This window comes from Apostichopus japonicus, chromosome 8, assembly GCF_037975245.1.
Source record: "Apostichopus japonicus isolate 1M-3 chromosome 8, ASM3797524v1, whole genome shotgun sequence".
NCBI lineage: Eukaryota > Metazoa > Echinodermata > Holothuroidea > Aspidochirotida > Stichopodidae > Apostichopus > Apostichopus japonicus.
Genome location: NC_092568.1, coordinates 12,281,999 through 12,301,869, shown reverse-complemented (window position 1 = coordinate 12,301,869; position 19,871 = coordinate 12,281,999). Strand labels below are relative to the sequence as shown.

General features: G+C 35.4%; 1 protein-coding gene across 3 annotated transcripts in view; it reads right to left on the bottom strand.

The window, feature by feature from the left end:
- LOC139970428 (uncharacterized) overlaps positions 1 to 17,086 on the bottom strand; it is a 56,106-nt gene extending 39,020 nt beyond the window's left edge. The window contains exons 1-23 of one of the 3 annotated variants that reach the window (XM_071976088.1): positions 16,971 to 17,086; positions 15,970 to 16,020; positions 15,352 to 15,429; positions 14,979 to 15,014; positions 14,637 to 14,705; positions 14,421 to 14,471; positions 14,244 to 14,306; positions 13,618 to 13,686; positions 13,345 to 13,392; positions 13,111 to 13,155; positions 12,872 to 12,910; positions 12,727 to 12,774; positions 12,376 to 12,429; positions 12,161 to 12,211; positions 11,811 to 11,864; positions 11,557 to 11,610; positions 11,185 to 11,238; positions 10,848 to 10,895; positions 10,509 to 10,559; positions 10,159 to 10,203; positions 9,748 to 9,795; positions 8,940 to 9,002; positions 7,736 to 8,449 (exon numbers count right to left, since the gene is read on the bottom strand). In XM_071976088.1, coding sequence (XP_071832189.1) covers positions 8,421 to 8,449; positions 8,940 to 9,002; positions 9,748 to 9,795; positions 10,159 to 10,203; positions 10,509 to 10,559; positions 10,848 to 10,895; positions 11,185 to 11,238; positions 11,557 to 11,610; positions 11,811 to 11,864; positions 12,161 to 12,211; positions 12,376 to 12,429; positions 12,727 to 12,774; positions 12,872 to 12,910; positions 13,111 to 13,155; positions 13,345 to 13,392; positions 13,618 to 13,686; positions 14,244 to 14,306; positions 14,421 to 14,471; positions 14,637 to 14,705; positions 14,979 to 15,014; positions 15,352 to 15,429; positions 15,970 to 16,020; positions 16,971 to 17,055 — 1,233 coding nt within the window. In that variant the 5' untranslated portion in view covers positions 17,056 to 17,086 and the 3' untranslated portion in view covers positions 7,736 to 8,420. Of the gene's footprint in view, positions 1 to 7,735; positions 9,003 to 9,747; positions 9,796 to 10,158; positions 10,204 to 10,508; positions 10,560 to 10,847; positions 10,896 to 11,184; positions 11,239 to 11,556; positions 11,611 to 11,810; positions 11,865 to 12,160; positions 12,212 to 12,375; positions 12,430 to 12,726; positions 12,775 to 12,871; positions 12,911 to 13,110; positions 13,156 to 13,344; positions 13,393 to 13,617; positions 13,687 to 14,243; positions 14,307 to 14,420; positions 14,472 to 14,636; positions 14,706 to 14,978; positions 15,015 to 15,351; positions 15,430 to 15,969; positions 16,021 to 16,970 lie in introns of those variants that run through there. The other 2 variants (XM_071976086.1, XM_071976087.1) reach the window with 2 other exon arrangements.
- Between the last annotated feature and the right edge of the window lie 2,785 nt (positions 17,087 to 19,871).

Sequence of the window (19,871 nt, the reverse complement as noted above, 5' to 3'; positions counted from 1 at the left end):
CAAATTCGTATATTACTATAAACTAGACATATTTTATGGTTTTAGAATTCCCTTCATTATTTGAAGTAACCCTTGACTGGTCAAGTGATGGACCTCAAGGTTCAACTGATTACGGTACTTAAGAGTTGAAACAGAATTTTAGTGCAGAACAATACTGACAGACAAGTGGGTGCCCGTAGTGTTTCTATTGCTAATCGAATTTCTAAGATATTCACCTTTAAAATGTGCTGAATATCTGAAATGCTCTCTTTAGTCTAAATTGATGATAACGTCAGCTCCTCAGTGTACTTCTTAATGTTAATGCTAATCCATCGTTTTATGAATTCTAATAGTTCAATGTATATATATATATATATATATATATATATATATATATATATATATATATATATATATATATATATATATATATAAACGATTGATGTGAACATCTTATTTATACACATAGGCGAAGGTAGGAATCGAACCTCAGACCGTACCACTCGACCACAGTGATTCTACTGATGTGTGAAAGCGAATAAACTGGCTATTTATAACTGTCAATGAGGGCGTATAACCCAAATGTTACTCCACGGTTGTCGTTGAGGTAACGTTAGAATGTCATATTTAAAATGTGGGACGAATTCATGATACTTCATTTTGTGCCTCAAATATACATGTTTCTAAATGTAACGACCTAAACACAGGTATATGTTGCTACGGTTTATTTGAAAGGTAAACAAAACAACACATATCCCTGCAAAGACAAAACAATGGATCATAAATACAAGATTAAGGTAATTATTTATCATGGATAATTAATGTAAATTAAATGTGCTAGGAGAAGAAATACATGATTGATGAAGAGTCATCAACATTGAGTACTGTTCTGACTTAATTGAAGATTGTCACATTATTCTCAGACGTTGGTCATAGCAAAGCACTAAATGAGTGCAATGATCTCAATCACTCCAACAAAAAGAATTAAAAACAAATCACTTTAGGAAATAAAAAGAATTACATATCAGGTGACATGTCATGTGACTACCTTCATGTTAACAATTGGGTTGCCAAGGAAATGATAGAACTCTCAGGTCTGATATTGCATTTTAACACCAATTTACACCTTCACCCATCTCCAGGAAACATGGTTATAACAAAGGTTGATCATCCATCACTGATTATGATAACAAAAAGGAGCATAATAGTAAACAACAAGCAAACACATCACGGTCGATGTAGCGCACAGTGTGACAAAAATATCTTACAACGTCAAGGCCAAGGCCACACAACACACATGCGATAGGATAGCACAGTAGTGAACGGCGATCTACGGTGGCAGGCAAGTTACTTTACAGCAATTTCAAAATCAACTACACTCTTCATCACTCTGCAATTAAATCCTGTCACACAATCATGAATTAAAACTTACCCTGAATAGTACACGGTCTTGCTAGCATAGGAATGGCTCTGTCAAAAGGAGGAGAACAACATTCACAACAAGTAGTATAGTCACAAACAATTGTCATAAAAAGTAGTCAAGTAAAGTAGATGGCGCTCGTCGCCTTTTGCCAAGTCCATCGATAAGGAAACGAAAATGGTTACCACTGTTACATAAGCTGTCGGTTTATTCATTTTCATATTATTAAGGAGCTTTAGACTCCACGGTAGTCGTTGAGAAGGCAGACATGAACTCCCAACTTTGAAATCTGTAATTGATTCATTGGATTCTTCTTTAAGGAATCAAATAAACAAAAGTTTTTATACTGTTTTTCTCGCTTTGAATGAGATTCGAAGTCAGGTATAAACTTTAAAATGTCAGATATGCAATGTTGGACGAATTCGTGAAACTTCCTTTTTGTGCCTCAAATGAACATTTTTCCAAGCCTTGTCGGTTTATTCATTTTCATATTATTATAATTAAGGACATTTAAACTCCACGACTCTAACCTCGTGGTTTTATTCAATTTTGAGTCAAAATTGGAAACCTTTAAAATCTCCCTAATAATACAACTTTGCGATAGAGCGTTGTTTAAGCCAGTACGGTATATACTCGATTCATACACTATGTGTTCCTGAGCATTAGAACATGTGTTTGCGTTATATACCGGGAAGATGTGACAGTGTTATAAAAGTGTGAACAAGTTAAATGGACAATTGTTGCCTTTTAATTAGAATCCCTTGTTCATTATCTCACTATTGAAACTTTAAGGTTCTGTCAAAATGTTAAGGTCTTTCGCTGCAATTTTGCAGCAATTTATCCTCTTGCTGCATAATGTTGAAATCATGACACTGTGATGCGAGCGTAATTCATCATATCTTACTCCAAGAAGATTATTTATAAGATTTAGGAATGTCTCATTTGTTTCAAATTGTACAATATAGTGTTAACGTTGCTGTATTCGATATTATGCTGAATTGAGGATGACTTTCCAGGGAAGGTTTGCATTTGATACTATTGTTTTGTATTATGTAATAGTTCTAGCGTTTTCGCTGCATTAGGCAGACCTAGTCCTTAGGAAAGAAAGGACGATTTTATTTTTTGTTTATACGTCATGCTTATTTGTGAAAGGGGCAACCGAGTCCGACGCCAGTATTTGGTCAGTTGTTTATATCTTTATTTTAAGCTGTATCTGTCTGTTATACGCCGGTCAAAGTACCCTTTATTGCTGCTGTGTTATATGTTATTCCTGGAACGAAATGATATTTCAGTCTCACCGACAGCCTACTTATCAGTTGGTACTGTGTCTTGTGTTTGTGTATACCCTCCCTTCCTTCTCGCTTCATCACACTGGCCGTACCTGAGCAATTTTTGTGTGTGTAAATTGCTACCATATTTACCGTCGAAAGGTCTCACCATTTTGACAACACCTTATACACGATTCCATACAGTATACATCTTAACGTGATGTTTATTGTTATTTTGTATTGTTTACGTACGAGACGTTCTAGCATCAGTTATAAATACAGTAATATCATGAAAATACTAGCACTACCGTCTTTATCTTGAGCAGAATTTGAATAAGAAGTATAAAGGTGGGGAAGTTGTGAGCATATATAGGCTTATATTGATACATTAATTGTAAGTATATACATGCTAATATTATTATATAAGTTCTGAGCATATTATAGACTTACATTGATGTATAAGTTATGAGAATATATAGGCTTATATTGATAAATAAATTGTGAGCAAATAGAGGCTTATATTAATATATAAATTATGAGCATATATAGGCTTATATTAATTAATAGATTTTGAGCATTTATAGGCTTATATTGATATATAAATTATGAGCATATATAGGCTTATATTAATTAATAGATTTTGAGCATTTATAGGCTTATATTGATACATAAATTGTGAGCATATATAGATTTATGTTAATTTAAAAATTGTAAGCATATATAGGCTTATGTTAATATATAAACTGTGTTCATGTATAGGCTAACATAGATATATCAATTGTGAGAGTATACAGGCTTATATTGATACTCGGTGGGGTATTGTGATCATATAAAGGCTTACATTGATATTGACATTTTAGTAGTAACGGATTGTCTCCTGTTATTTAGCGTGAAGTGAAAGTGGCGCTGGTCATGATGCAGATTTGCGTTGGTATTTCGTTTTGAATATTTCTGAATTTACTGGAGTTTCTCTGTAACAATCTAAATGCATTTATTATGACCATGGGTAAAGTATGTGCGTTATGAGATTGCGGTTTGAATGTCCGCACGGAGAATGATATCGTGCTTGCCATCCTATCCTTGAGAAAACGTGCAACACTGTGATACGTGTGATATAGGGACGCTCACATAACTATTTTGTTTTTGTTTTGTTGCGTGAGCCAGAATTGAGTTGGAAGTCTTTCAAATGTAATCCAGTAACATTTTCAGTAGAGCACCGCTGCATATAGGCTAGTCCGGATTCACTGTACCATTTCATAAACTATCCACGTCAGAGAGGTGAACGTCTTAATCTCAGTTCTAATATAGAAACGGTCTCAGTGTCACGGGTCGTTACCACGACAGACAGTATAAACGCGGATCCTTGTTTCCCTCCGAGTAACTGAATGTAACGCTACGGGGTGACCACAATGATGTGTTTCTTACGTATTAACTACTTTAAGCAATTTAGATTTATAAACTGCAAGGTATCCTTTGTGAAGCTGGACTAGAAAGGTTATCAGACCTTTTTTAATATAATAATAAAGACTATTAAATATGTATAAGTGAATTGTCAATGCTAATTGGGCTCTCCAATTAATGGACGCGGAGAACGACAATATACTGTATATACCAGTCTGCACTTCGCTATAGCCTAAACTTGTAATAGAAGTTATAACAGTAAGGCTGTGACCCGAAATGTGAAATGTTTATTTTCTTTTATCGTTTGCAATAGTTTACCTAACGAGTCTGAAGGATACCACTGCCCCCCCCCCTGCCCCGTTATTTCCTTATCCCTTACTTATCTAACGTGTGAATAAACTGAAAAGAACTGATGCTTTATATTGTGCGGTAATGAGCTGTGGTTCTTTTGATTTCGTTTCTAATATGTTAGTGAATTTTGCCTATAACACTTTGTTAAATTGATTTCTGTTTAATACTTTTTAGATGGAGCGGGGAGGAGGGATCGGGCCAGAAGGCGATGGAGGGGGAGGTGTATGGGTAGAGAGGTGCCATGCAGTCATCATCCATCGTGTATAGCCCCCTCCCTCCACATACGAAGTGTGTATTTAGTTTAATACAAAATGTTAGAATCATCTTTTTAAATATCAAATTTTGATCTATCATCAGCCAACGTTGTTTACAATAGTTGTATTTTGAAAGACTGAATGGTAATGAGGAAGGGACGGTGACGAGGACAGGGTTTGGGTGTTTTTATAGCTTCTCTATGTGCAATACAAGTCAACACTCTGAAATGGTCGACTCTATCAGCAGCTAAAATCTCTATAAAGCATAAGTTATAGGAGGCAATAGCAACCCTTTCAGGTCGTAGGTACTCTACCCTCACCGCCGCCCCTCCTTCTTATTTCATTTACTGAACCATAAAAATTGTATATCAGATCTCTATAACAAAGAAATAAACGAACAGACTTGAAAATTAAGTTTCCTCTTCCGATTGATTTGAAAGAGGTATTTGCGTCACCCCTCATAGAGTGTGGGACATAATTCATCCAGAACTCTGCTTTAATTTATTATTTGTCTTTCATCCAGAACTCTGTTTTATTCTGTTTAACAAAAGATGTTTCATCGTTGAAATAGGCGTGACATGACAAAAATCAGGTTTAAGCATGAAAGGTATAAACCTAGCTCGGTAAAGTTGGTACCTGATCCAAGTTTATTCATGCAACATATTTAATCTTTACAAAAAAGAACATTATGTTAGAAAGTATTGTAAGTGTTGTAAGTGTCAAAAGGAAGGAAGAACCAATGAGAACATGTGAACTATAGAAACATTCTTTGTATTCCGTTTCAAGTCATGTTGGAGAATTAGATATTACGTTGATCACAAGAACTAACCCCCATGAAATGGAAGGAAAGCTAAAAGGGAAAGCATTCTTATAAGAAATTCCCTCTGAAAAAATACACTTATATACAATCATAACAGAGCTATATGCTGCTATATCCTTTCTATGGATTTAAAACTAACGACATTAGACATTAGAAAAGGGAATGATACAACCTTGGCACACCTGTTTTCAATCTTTCAATCACATGAACTACGATTGGCAGAGGTCAGGCGAAGTTTCCCTCCTCACTATTAGGGGAGTCTCCCTAGCATGGGATTCTGCCTGCTTGCCTGCTGAATGTCCCTGCTCCCATTGTGCGTATGAGTGAGAGGATATAATTCTGTCTACAAGATCGATGAGTGGCTATATGCGAAATTGTAAAGTCAAGTCAATTCTTTTCATGTTATTTAGCATTGATTCAAATTTACTTTCTTATACGTTTGTTCCCATTTATTTGTGTTTTGTATATTCTCTTGTAGTGGAATGTAGCAAATCAGTAGCCTATCAGCTGACACAGCTGAATTAAATCATGAGAACTGTAATACATATGCTATAAGTATAGTACCCATATTGAGGGGATAAACAAAAGATGTTGTGTCATTGAAATAGGCGTGACATGACAAATATCAGGTTTAAGCATGAAAGGTATAAACGTAGCTAGGTAAATTGAGTAACCATGTTACCGTCCTGTATTAGGAACTGGTATTACCATTGGGTAACTTGCAAATGCGTCACGCTCACTTCATCCAGTTTGGCACAAATATATCTTTTCATCAAGAAAATAACGTGAGAACAAGAGAGTAAAAAAAGGCGGTAGCAAAGCGAGGACTGATGCAGAAGCACGAAATAGGGCAACGTAGCGACAGACCCCACCCCCCCTCCCCGCCAAAAAAGAAGAAAAAAAAAGCAAATCCCTTGGGGATTTTCACCCCAACCTTGTTTTTCGGTTAGCTAGAATGAGCTTAATCGATGACATGTCGATTTAAGTAGATATATGTCACTTTGAGTTGCTAGAAACTGGTGTAAGTCCAATGAAATTGACTTCTACCGATTTAATTCGACATATCATCAATTTAAACTGGTAGATGTTTTTTTTTTAAATTGACATAATGGCCTACCGATTTATTTTACACATCATCGATTTAAATTGGTATATGTCGATTTAAATCGGTATATATTAATTTAAATCTGGTATAAGTCCAATTAAATTGGTATATGTCGATTAAAAATGACATATACCGATTTAATTTTACATATCATCGATTTAAGCTGGTATATGTCGATTTAAATCGGTATAAGCCAATTTAAGCTGCTGGAAACTGGTATAAGTCGAAGGAAATTGGTATCTGTCGATGTATATCGGTATAAGTCGATTCCCCATGATTTGAGACTGATGGCCCGCCATACGAGTAACTGAATGATAACGCTACGGAGTGACCACAATTACTATAAGCAATTTAGATTTATAAACTGCAAGGTATCCTTTGTGAAACTGGACTGGAAAGGTTATCAGACCTTTTTTAATATAATAATAAAGACTATTAAATATGTGTAAGTGAATTGTCAATACTTATTGGGCTCTCGAACTAATGGACGCAGAGAACGACAATATACTGTGTATACCAGTCTGCACTTCGCTAGCGTAAACTTGTAATAGAAGTTATAACAGTAAGGCTGTGACCCGAAACGTGAAATGTTTATTTTCTTTTATCGTTTGCAATAGTTTACCTAACGAGTCTGAAGAAAACCACTGCCCCCCCCCCTGCCCCGTTATTTCCTTATCCCTTACTTATCTAACGTGTGAATAAACTGAAAAGAACTGATGCTTTATATTGTGCGGTAATGAGCTGTGGTTTTTTTTTATTTCGTCTTAATATGTTGTTGAATTTTGCCTATAACACTCTGTTAAATTGATTTCTGTTTAATATTTTTTAGATGGAGCGGGGAGGAGGGATCGGGCCAGAAGGAGATGGAGGTGTATGGGTAGAGAGTCTGCACTTGGCTAGCGTAAACTTGTAATAGAAGTTATAACAGTAAGGCTGTGACCCGAAATGTGAAATGTTTATTTTCTTTTATCGTTTGCAATAGTTTACCTAACGAGTCTGAAGGAAACCACTGCCCCCCCCCCTGCCCCGTTATTTCCTTATCCCTTACTTATCTAACGTGTGAAACTGAAAAGAACTGATGCTTAATTGTGCGGTAATGAGCTGTGGTTCTTTTTATTTCGTCTTAATATGTTGTTGAATTTTGCCTATAACACTCTGTTAAATTGATTTCTGTTTAATATTTTTTAGATGGAGCGGGGAGGAGGGATCGGGCCAGAAGGAGATGGAGGTGTATGGGTAGAGAGGTGCCATGCAGTCATCATCTACTTGTTAACTCAAACGTCCAGGGAAATCCTCAAAATTTCATTCTCTTTTTGTGATGTTAAATAACAACATGAAATTGAAGTCACAGAACAGCTTGTGTGATTCCTTTTTAGACTTGAACACAAAATAAAGTACAGTCATTCAATGAATGTTATGAGAAAATGTTGTCGTATTCACACAGGCGAGATTTCTTGTGATTGTATATGTGTGTGTTTTATATGCCTAGATTCCACCCTTGTTATAAAACACGCAACGTAATAGAAAGAAACGAAAAGAACGAGTTACGGATACAAACGATATATTTGACGATTACAACGAAACAAACACATCGCGAAACAAAGCATAGCTGAATATATCAATATGAGTGATAGGAAGTTGATGACGTCATGGTTACCAAGATATCACATCCGGCCAGTGATCTGATGTAGTATGGATGGACACATATCAAGCTTATTCGACATCCAATCAGTGGATATGAGACTTTATACCGTTACTCAGCACCACCCGACCCTTCACATATCCGAGTCTCACCCCACCCTTACCCCAGGGGTAAAAGTCATCAGCATTGCAGGTAAAGGTGACGATCATCTGTTTTGAAATGGAAAAAAAAAGAAAAGAATGACACCTCAAAAATAAATTGGGCAGAAGAAGCTCGTGTAACTATACGGTCCATGAATAGTTCAGATTATTACTTAAACTAGTTTGGAATGGAAATGAAGAAGTAATTACAGTTTAGGTCCTCATTAGGGACTCGTCCATCATAACAAAGCTGCCTTTGCAATTGACAAAAAGTGACGAAAGAAAAAAGGTAGCAAACTGCTTATCTACTAAAGAACCTGTGTAAGAAAATGTGTCAAAGTAAGAGGGCCTGACGATTCGATCCTTGTGAGAATTTACTAACATCGCAGCGACAAGTATACAGTTAACATAAATGTTCTATAAAATGCAAACTTACGTATACCGTACAGTACTGTAAACGTGGGACGTGTTCCATTCAGCGATGAAATGTCTCTAAATTGATAATTACTCATTTTAATTATCTAATAATGTATATTGATAATGTAAACATGTATCATACCATTAGTGAACACGTCGTCTCCTTTCCCTGCTGGGTAGGTTTGTTTGATGAAGAAAAAACCGTCTGTTGGTAAATAAGGATCGTCAATGTCAATCTTATAGTGGCTGTGTAAATGTTAAGTCAGAAAGGTCAAAGGTCAATATGACTTGTTAAAATATGTATTCGTTTAAGAGACATTGTTTCTGATGTTATTGGTAACATTACTACAAAATAGTTTATGGATAAAGAAAAAATATAAAATCAGAAGCTTTCCCGAGTGGGGGTGGCGCTTTTCTCTATAGTCAGTGGGAGGAAGAGAATAATACCACTCCTCTGGGCCCACTGACGTCCTGACGTGTAGAACCAGGGGGTATGGGGTAAATGGGCCGCTTTTCAGACTCACTCAGAAATTCAAAAGGATTTATAAGCACAAAACTTGCGTTAGATTGAATTATAGACACAATGTATAGTCTAAATATACCCCAGAATGCATCATTTATTTTAATGTCTGCACATTTAATACTTGTTCGGGAGTCGGCTTAAAAGACCACAGTGTCACACCCCTTCCTATATAAGAACCCTTGATCCGCCTCTGTACATTCTACGGTCATGCCCCTACGTAAATCAGTCTGGGCAAATTTAGCAATTAATCCCCCCCCCCCACATCTTTAAAATCCTGTGCACGTCTGCTGATGTAGCTCAAGAAATAGCCATGGTAAACGTGTGTAAAATAATGCTATATGTTAAGTCCAGTCATTGGTGAAACCGTTGTTACAGCATAACGTACTTATTTTAAATAAATGGAATCTTTTGAAGTAAATATACAAACCTGATTGTCGTAGGTCTATCTCCTCAGCCTGGTATTCGTAACTTCCATCTGTAAAATAAATACACAATTTGATAATTATTGCAAAGGACAGGCTGTTACCCCGAGTTGCGCCATACATATGAAATCAAAAGGCGAAAATAAAGACGCATGCGTATACTTCTCATAGATAAATGTAAGAAAATAATTCCAAGTATGATTGTATATAATTTTCTCATACACTCATATCTCGACGCTCGATAACATACTTCGTAGGGAATTTTAATATTTCGATCGAACGACTTAAGAAATCCATTTTTCGTGGATGTGTCTGTCAATATTTGTTACAATCATTGTTTTGTGTAATATTGATAAAATTGTTATGAATGGCTATACTAAAAAAATCTCGCTCAATTGAGATGAGTAAATGATTACCATTCGTAGTCGTCTCCAACAAACTGTGGCTGTAGTAAGTATCATCTATAAACAAGAAAATACAAAATAACTTTATTTGTCTTCAATCGGCCTATAACGGAGAACAAAGGAAACATGTGAGATATTTATACAATATTTAAATTGTCAGGACTTGGCATTTAGAAAGTTTCTGCCTGCCCCTCCCCTAGAAAGGCATTGCCCCTCTCGAAACTATACAATGAATGACTATAGGATTGCATTAGAATTTTTTTCTCGCTTTATAGATGAATCCTGGTATTACGGTAATAGAGATACAAACTCATACAGAATAGTACCGTTGACGTACATTTGCATAATCGATTCATAATTACCTGTGCGGGTCGATTGGTTTGATGACGTCACTACACTGGATGAAACTCCATCTATATATAAGACAAGGATATGGTATTAGAAGGGCACTTCTAAAAGCAAATGAACAGAGCAACACCAACAACGTATAATATAGCCTACTGTGATATCCCCTTGACCATGATGGGATATATATCGGTACAAGTGAGAAGGTATCATAAATTTATTGATCTATGTTTATAAATATTCACGATCCTCAGAGTAACTGAATATTTCGATATTAATTTATTATGATACGAATATTAACTGTAATATATCACTAAATGACTGAATCAATATTATTTCTGATTAAAATCACTCACCAGTTGATATTCGCTGATCCTGATATACTGTAGTTGTGCCGTCATCATCTGGAGGTAAATACAAAAGGTTTAGAAGTAATGATTATATTTTGATACCTGTTAGCCTCGGGACACAATCTTTAATACAAAATGTTTGTTACTTCAATTGATTAACATTTTTTCAGTTACCGTACCTGAAACAGTAGGTAAATAACAATATAAAATAATATAGAAACAAGAGTGTGAAAGGTTAATTGTTCTTGACTTTTGAAGCAAACTAAGACTATTACTTTCGTAAATATTAGTTTACATAAAGATAGCTTAGACATGAAGGTTAATGGTCTTTACTAAACCATACCTGATACAGTTTCCTCCGAGCCACTCTGAGTTTGAGTCTGACATGAAGTCCCGTCTGAGGATACAATATGTAAATCAAGTTAATTACAAAACTGCAACTTGTAAAACCTCTTTATATCCGGTTCATGTGTTCTTATTTTAATCTTTTACATGAAAACTGTTTATAGTACATATATTCTCGGTCAGTGTAGCAACTTTAATTCCAAACTATGGTAATATAAGTAGAACAAATAAAGATAAAAAACTTTAAAATACGAGTTTCGGAGTAAAACTTGATTACTTATCTTTTGAAGTCTTTTAACTTTAAGAAGAGCAGATCGCGTTATGTTAAAATTTATTTCGTTCATATTTTATATAAATAAATCCAACTCACCACTAACACTGGTCTGCAAACTGAATTGTTTGTTTGTTGTTGTTTGCTTTCCAACTAAACAAGAAGGAAAACAAACTATAAATGTTTAAACTTTACTGTTTGGCGTTCCATAAACTCTAAAAGCAATAATGGATTGACAAGAGGAAGGTTATATAAGTATTCACGACATTATTAAAGGTGTGGATTTATTTCTATCGCTGTGCGATCGTATATCAATGCATGTTTATAAATGACAGAGGTATATAGCTACTTACCTACTACAGTGTTATCAGTGAGGTGGCTTAGCTCTTCCTTGCCAATCCCAAAAACTGTGAACGAGGAGAGTAATTTACAACAAATTATGGAATATTTAATATTTACAAATGTAACTGTATCGATATTATACTGAAGCAGTGTGCGTTATAACTTCCACGATTATGTTTTGAACTATGATGAAGAGTAGGGTGGGTGGACTGGGGGAAAGATGACGAAATTTGCTAAACACATTATTATTTGATGAGAAGCTAGTTATGTCTTATGATTGTTTCAAATAATAAATAAATTAATAATTGGGTAAAATAATAAATAATAATAATAATAAAATAATGGACAGTAGGTTACTCACCAGAGTAATCACACTGTTGAATGTCCTGTGTATGGGTGATAGTTTGTCCGTCTATAAACACAGAATATATTACTTAACATCATAATATGACAGACTAATAGGCAATAAAAGGTATTATTTATGTATAAGAATACTTGATATATAAGATAAATTGTAATTTGATATTCATGGCTCCTTATTATTATTATTGTTATTATATATTTGAAATAACAAACCTTCGGTTTGAGCTGTTATCTTATTCGCCTTCAGTTGGTATGAAGACACTCCATCTGTCAGAGAAAGGAAAGAGGAATCCATTAATATCGTTGAAACAATAAACTCACAGAAAAAGTCACAGTGTCGATGACGTTAAGGATATATCCTTACTTCTTGTAAGTCAATAATGAGCCGTAATAGCTCCAATAAGTAATCCTTCCCACACCACTGTTTATCCCATTCTTTACCTCCATATGATACAGTATAAATTGAGCATAAGGTACCCCCACCCCCCCCCCCCCCCTCGCCAAATGAACATCCAAAGAGAAACACCCCGGTCAGAACATGTGATACAATATGACAACACTTACCAGTCCAATAGTACATGTATTTGGTAGCGGTCTTGTTACCGGTTGGATCTGAAAGAAATATGAAAAAGCAGTTCGAAGTAATCATTTTTTTTTCCAAATCAATCAAAACTCTGTGATGTGTTAACAAACAATCTATACTTCTCACCTGTTAGAGTTTCCTCGGTGTTTTGCATCTGATCAGGGCCTGAAAGAGATTCAAATAATGTTATATTTTTAAACAGCCAAGAAGACTGTCAATGCATAAATCTCAGGTTTATTATCCATTGAGTCGAAATTATTGAAGAAGTGAAAGATTAATATTAATATATTCTTTTTCAAATCAGTTTAGTATTAACTTGTCTTTTCTTGCGCACAATACTTAGTCCAATTTCACTCAATACTCACCAGTTGAACTTTTGAAGGTGTACTGGTAGTAAGTCAGGGTGTAACCTGAAAAGCGAAAATGTGACTTTTCTCGTCAAAATGTTTTATTTACTGATATATATTTAATACGGTACTGCAGAGACTTCCACAAGTGACCCCCTTACATACAGTCTTGAAAAAGAATAGATACCTAGATGCTGTAATATAATGTAACCATAAATTATAGCCTACCGACTACAGTGAGTGTTACTTTACCTTCACATCTCGTTGTTGTGGTCTGTTGAGTGTGTTGGCCCTGAATATCTGCAGCGTGAATAAAATTGGCTAAACTTTTAAATATAAAGTTAAAAACTACTTTTTGATAACGATAGTATGTTATTTTTCCCCTTTTTGTTTACTTATTGGCAATAAACTATACACCAAAATATTTTACTTAAGTGCCATGCATCTCACTAAAAGTATATCGTTTATAATATAACAAAGTCACGAAAATGATGAAGTACTGAATGGAAACAAAATATATCTTACCAGACCAGGTAGAGGAAGTATCATCTTGTTGATGCTTCTCGAAGGCAGCAGGGGTCGTGTACTGCTCGACTATTAAAAGTTTAAACATGCAAGAAATATGTTGATGCTTATTTTGGAGCTTAATGAAGATACAACATTGCCGGTAATAATATGTAATGGGGTAAGGGATGAGGGAGGGGGATAAGGCCGCTACTCCTCTTACATCAGTAGGAACTTGTTCTTCTGGATATGTCACTAAATAAGACTCGTTTTCAGGGTCATAGGTTTAATTCTATTAAATGCAAGTTTATGTGAAATCACATTAAGAGTTTAATTGTTGCACCTAATAAGACCACTTCACACTTAATACATGAAAGTAATTTTAGTCACAGTGAAAGTGCTTCAACATTCAGTCGGAAGGGAAGTGGAGATGGAAAAGGGAGTGACAAAAAGAGAAGAGCATGTCAGTGAAATGTGTGGAGAGGAGGTAAGGAGAGGTAGAAAGAGCGTTGGATGAGGGGCTTGGGAGTATATAGAGAGGGTATGCGGATAATACAAAGACCCAGTAGTCAATTAGAATTCTACCAAATTTAGTAAAAAAAAATGAACACATTCAATGAGATCTTGCTTAAAACAATCAAACTCACTTCGAGGTAAAGAAATGATCCCAAAGTCACAGGAATTTGGAATAAAATAGATTCTCGCAGGATCTGAAAGTATAAAGATTAAAATCAGTTTAACTGGTCGAACACGGTTAGCATGTTTAATGAATAGTCTGGTCTGGCTGACATTTGATAATACTGATATATGTAAGCTTAACTTACCGTTCTTGTGATCGAGAGGAATACTTGAAGAAAGTCCACGAAGGAGGCACTCTGTGGACCAAGAAATAATAATAACTAAACTTAAGATAAATGAAAAGAAAACTAAAACTATCATACCGTCTTTGAAATAGTCTAATCGCCTGTTCGTGTTCCATTAGTCAAATAATAATCATATGTGTATTTATTTCAATATAAGATCTCAAGTTCACAACTCACCTTCAAGGTTTGCCAGCCCAAAGTCAGGGTAGAGTTTTAGCTGGTCTTGAAGCGTGAGATCAAGATAGCCTAAGTGTAGGAAAAGAGAATGTTAATAATAACATGGTTTATACTAAATTTTGACTTTAATAAGTTTACATGTTTTCTTGGTTTTTAATGAACGCACAAAGTTTTTATATTCAGTATCCATCAAGACAACCTCTTATTAGGAACAGAACGTGACTAATAATAGTATTGTTAACATTAATGTTTAACTTATATAAGTATGTCATCTTTTTTAATGAACGTTTATAGTATGAATATTGATGAAGTATTAAAGGAATCAAAAGTTGATAAGCTTACTGTTAAGAAGATCTTCACGCATGCGCATGGTTTGCTCTACAACAAAACAGAGAATGTAGCGACATTATCTGAGAAATAATGTAGTTTACCATATAAATGATTCGACAAACGCACACACAGATTCAAACACACACAAGAGAGCAAGTAAGGAAAGCATTAAGAAAACGACCAACCAAACAAAATTAAGAAGAGAAACGAGACACTGAATGGACGACGAAGAGTCTATAAATGACTATGGTCCGGGTCTTGTAAAATAGAGGGCAGTAGCAATTCACAGCCTATGGTCACAGAAGTTTATTACGAAGTGTAATTATACAATTCAATTCAGAAGGTATGAACTGTTGCCAAATTGCAGACTGAACTTCGAAAATACCTGATGGAAAGCAAAGGAGCGAAGAAATATTTTCTTCGGTCACGGGAAATTCCCGATTGAAGGGTTTCCGTTGTAGATCTATATAGAAATAATAAAAAGTGTTACAATTACAAAAAGTTTGTTAATAAAAGTATGTCTGTAAAAAAAGTATGTAAATAAATCATAAAGTAATCATAAAGTATGTAAATCTTTGCTTGGAGACAGGAATAAAGATCTTTTATCAATAATTTCAATAATTTCAATATATTACGAGGTGGGGAGGGGGGGGGGGGGTGGAGAAGGCGGGTTGGTAGTGCTATGTGAGTGGACGGTCGTCCTATCGTTTCCTTAATTACCCACCGGGGAAGGAAAAATTATAAAAGGAATCACACCCGGAGAATGCTTAACTATATAACCCGATTCTCAAAGCTCGGTCCCTCTCCCTATCCTCCAAGCCTTGACCTAGTTAAGTACGCTCTTACCACTTCTGCCCACATCTCATTTTCTCTTCCAGTAAAACACCATTTACTAGATGCACTTGCCAATGTATTATTCATCTACTTAATGGATATATTATTCATGTTATATAAATGCTCAACCAAAATTGGATGACGTAATTTTGTTTGACCTACACCTTACCTTGAAACGGAGGACGATACCCGTAACATCCTTCTGGGAGGATGTATTGAGCTGAGAATAAAGGAAAATATATCTGACTAACTATGAAGATGAATTAAGTTTCTTGTAATGACTTGCCTTATATTTTGGTTAATATATGAAATCAGAAACATTGTATGCAGAGATCTGATATAAGTCTTGTTAGGCTTCACTATGGACGGGTGTGTGCTGGGCTAGCTTTTTGTTTTGGTAATTATATAAAGAAAAAACACTGAGATCAGTAATTCATGTTACCAAGATATATTGGAAAACTTTAGTTGAAAGGGAGAGAGAGAGACCCAACCTGCCTTCCTTTAAAACAAACTGAATATAGGGCACTTTTATGAACGCCTTATAAAGCATTACAAATGCAAATTATGATCGTTGGACATTCTTCTCTCAGTAACCTGCCTTCCCAATATTGACAATCGATGTTAATTTCACCTAGTTTAAAACACGTATAGTTAATGAAATACATCGCGTACACAGTAACGGTGGCCTGGCCATCCAGGCCCTAACAGTACCTCACACTTACCCCACCCCCTACACACCGTACCAAATTATGTGTTGAGATTTGCCTATTAAGTGATGTTATGTTTTATCTGATTCAACTGATTGGATTGTTTTTGAAGCAAACATAATATTTGAATATCCCGTTATATAGGTATTACGCTTTATTTTGACATACAGTTAACGTATAAAACACGGTAACAATAAAATCGCACACACAATTAATATTATGGCGTATGTAATATCCTGTAGGAAATGTACTTACAATAGGGTTCATCAAATAGAACAAAGTTAAACTGATATTTAACATGTGAAAAGATGTCTAATTTGAACTAATTGTCCTATAAAGTTAGTATCATATCTCAATACGAGAAATTCCAAATAACTCGAGGACATCCCTTTTTATAGCGTTCCACATAAAATGACGACTCAAAATGGAACAAATAAACATATATTTGTTGGTCATAACTTACCTCGCCCATAGGCCAGGAATTTGGTGAACTTCCTAGCCATATAAGAGGAAGCATAGTAGCTTGCCAGTGAGAATGTAAAGAACATCTTGAGAAATCGCACAATAGACTTATCTTCAACGAAGAGCAATTGCAATATAACATTACATTACATATATACCTTATAATGTTTATCGTCGTTGTCCATGTCATTTCTGTGTGACGTCACATGTACAGTAACGCTCGCGCGCAATGATCACTCACTGTGCGTTTCAACGAGTTACGCTCCGAGATCTGTTGTTGTGCTTCGAAACATATATATACTATACAGAGACCTGTTATAGCGCATCGGTAACTGAATGCGCGGACGTATACGCACAAGTTGGCTCCATCGCAGTGTTCGTACGGACGCACTGCAATAAATCATACAGTAAAAAACGTGTGTAGGCTTGTGCGTGTACTGACGTCACTCTTTGTGTGTGGTATTCATGGAGTTTAATATATAAACTCGATGATGGTATTGGAGTTAAGGATCTAGCGTATCTGTGACACTATACCGTTGTTTGTAGGCTACACTGAAGGCGACCTATGTGTCCTACGCTTTCGCAATGATCACGCACGGTGTCCTTCGCGAGTTTCAATTTCCACTATCTGTTCCCGGTTCAAATTCAACACAGGAACCAGATTCTTTTGACCTATTCAGATTTGCTGCTTTGTAGAGCTGTTGTGAGGAGTCTTCCGTTGATTGAATATTTTACGATTTGGGAAATACATGTATGACACAATACTATGAGCATACAGAGCAGAGGCGGAGAAAGGACAAGATGTGAGCCTAAAGAAGCAAACTTCCTAATAAAGGATACGGGGTACCCCACTAACCCTCCCCCCACTCTCCACTCCCCTCTCCCCTATACCTCCCCTCAAAAAATATTCGACGTGAAATGGTGCATTCTGAGGCATATTTAGACTATTAATGAGTTTTATAATAAGTTTTGGTCTTAGTTTATTTTATTTTTATATTTGGTGGGTTGAAAGAGGGAGAAATACACCCCTCATCTCCTGGATCTGAGCTAGAAAAATACACAATCAAGTCATCCCTGTATATTCTCATACAATAGTATGTCCGAATTTACGGGATAAAATACAAATTTCGAAACAAAATGTCAAAAATTTGACATACATCGTCAAACTTTTGACATGAAACGTCATAATGTAATGGTGTAAACTCATTTTAGAGGTTTAGTGTAGAAATTCTCATTGAAACCGTCATACTTAGATAAACATTGAAATTTCAACATAAACGTCGGAATTTTATGATCATCACATTTTTGAAATATAACCTGAAAAGTACGAGGTATACCGGTATGTCGAAATTTGGTATAAAAGAACTTCCGAGAAAAATGTCAAACCGTCGAGATATAAAACATGGACTTTTCGACAAAAGCGTAAGAGTTTTATGATGAAACGAAGATCGGAATTTGGAGATAAAATGTCAACAATTTGAGATGAGAAGTTGAAATTATAGATGGCCTGCATTGTAGCATCCACAAGAATGAAATACTTCTGTTGAACGTTCTCAATCGCCAATCCGTTTTTGAAAGCTTAGGCTAGCTCAATGTTATGGTTATTACATGGAGTTAAAGTGCTTTGGTATGTAGAATCATCAGAGAGTAAAATATAATTATCGATCTTTGAGTGAAAGAGCTCAAAAGAAATCTTGGCTTCGTCATTTATATTTATAATTTCAAACATTGCTCTGTATATGATTGGGTAGATTGATACATTGCTGTTAACAATCGATCTCTTTATAAAATACTTCTACGGACACCTATGAACAGCATTGCCCTAACCACTCTCATATGCATTAGAAATCATGAAAATAGCTGCAACTTCCATCAAAATCCATCAAAGATTCTTTGAAAAGAGGGAATCACATAATTCAGTTATATCTGTAGGCTTGTAATTAACTTACATCCCCGATGAAGTTCTTGTCTTATTTTAGGTCCCTTATTGGGAACAAAACAATTAATAGTATAAAAAATATTCTTTCTGTTTTTCTTTTTTTTCAGTTTAAGGACATTAGACCCCACGGTAGTCGTTGAGAAAGCGGAGATGAACTGCCAAATTTGAAATCTGTTTTTTTTTTCAGTTGAAGGATATTAGACTCCACGGCAGTCGTTGAGAAGCAGAGATGAACTACCAAATTTTAAATATGTTACAGATTCATGAGACTCACTCTTCTTTACACATCTTATCAAAGTTCAGTGCGTCTTGTAACACTTGGTCGTCTTAATAAATCATAAAATGTCTGAATTTGGGTCAATATAGAGATATGAGATACCTGCGTACCTACCCACATGTACTAATACTGTAAATGTTTGATATATCTATATCTATGATATACTATACTAGTCTTTTCGAAAGGGAACAGACACTAAACACATGATATTGGTAAAATGTATAGGAGCGATCTATATTGTTTACTTTTAGGACTTTTGATTTGAGAAACTGGATATTCTGTCGTTCAGTTTTGCGCCAGATGTCGAGCTTCAAGCGTCCAATCGTACACAGACTCAATAAAGAATGGCTTTTGTATACGTATCATAACAATATATGATATAATCGGAGGAAACTAATTTGTGATAAAAAAAAAATCACTTCAGCTTCAGACCTTCATAACGGGAGTATTTCTTTTCCAATCTAAAATCCGTCATGTCTTGAATGAATCAATAATAGCAGCGTTAGGATGAGCTTATTGTTCATCCGATACGTCAAGAACCCCACATTGTCTGCTCATTAAGTACGAACATAGAAGAGACGAATTGCTCCCTGCTCTCATTTGAGGGATTTCTTTACTTCTTTGATATGTAGTCTAGGCTAAGTTTATATTGTTTGATGTTTAATTATAGTCCGATAAGTCTATGG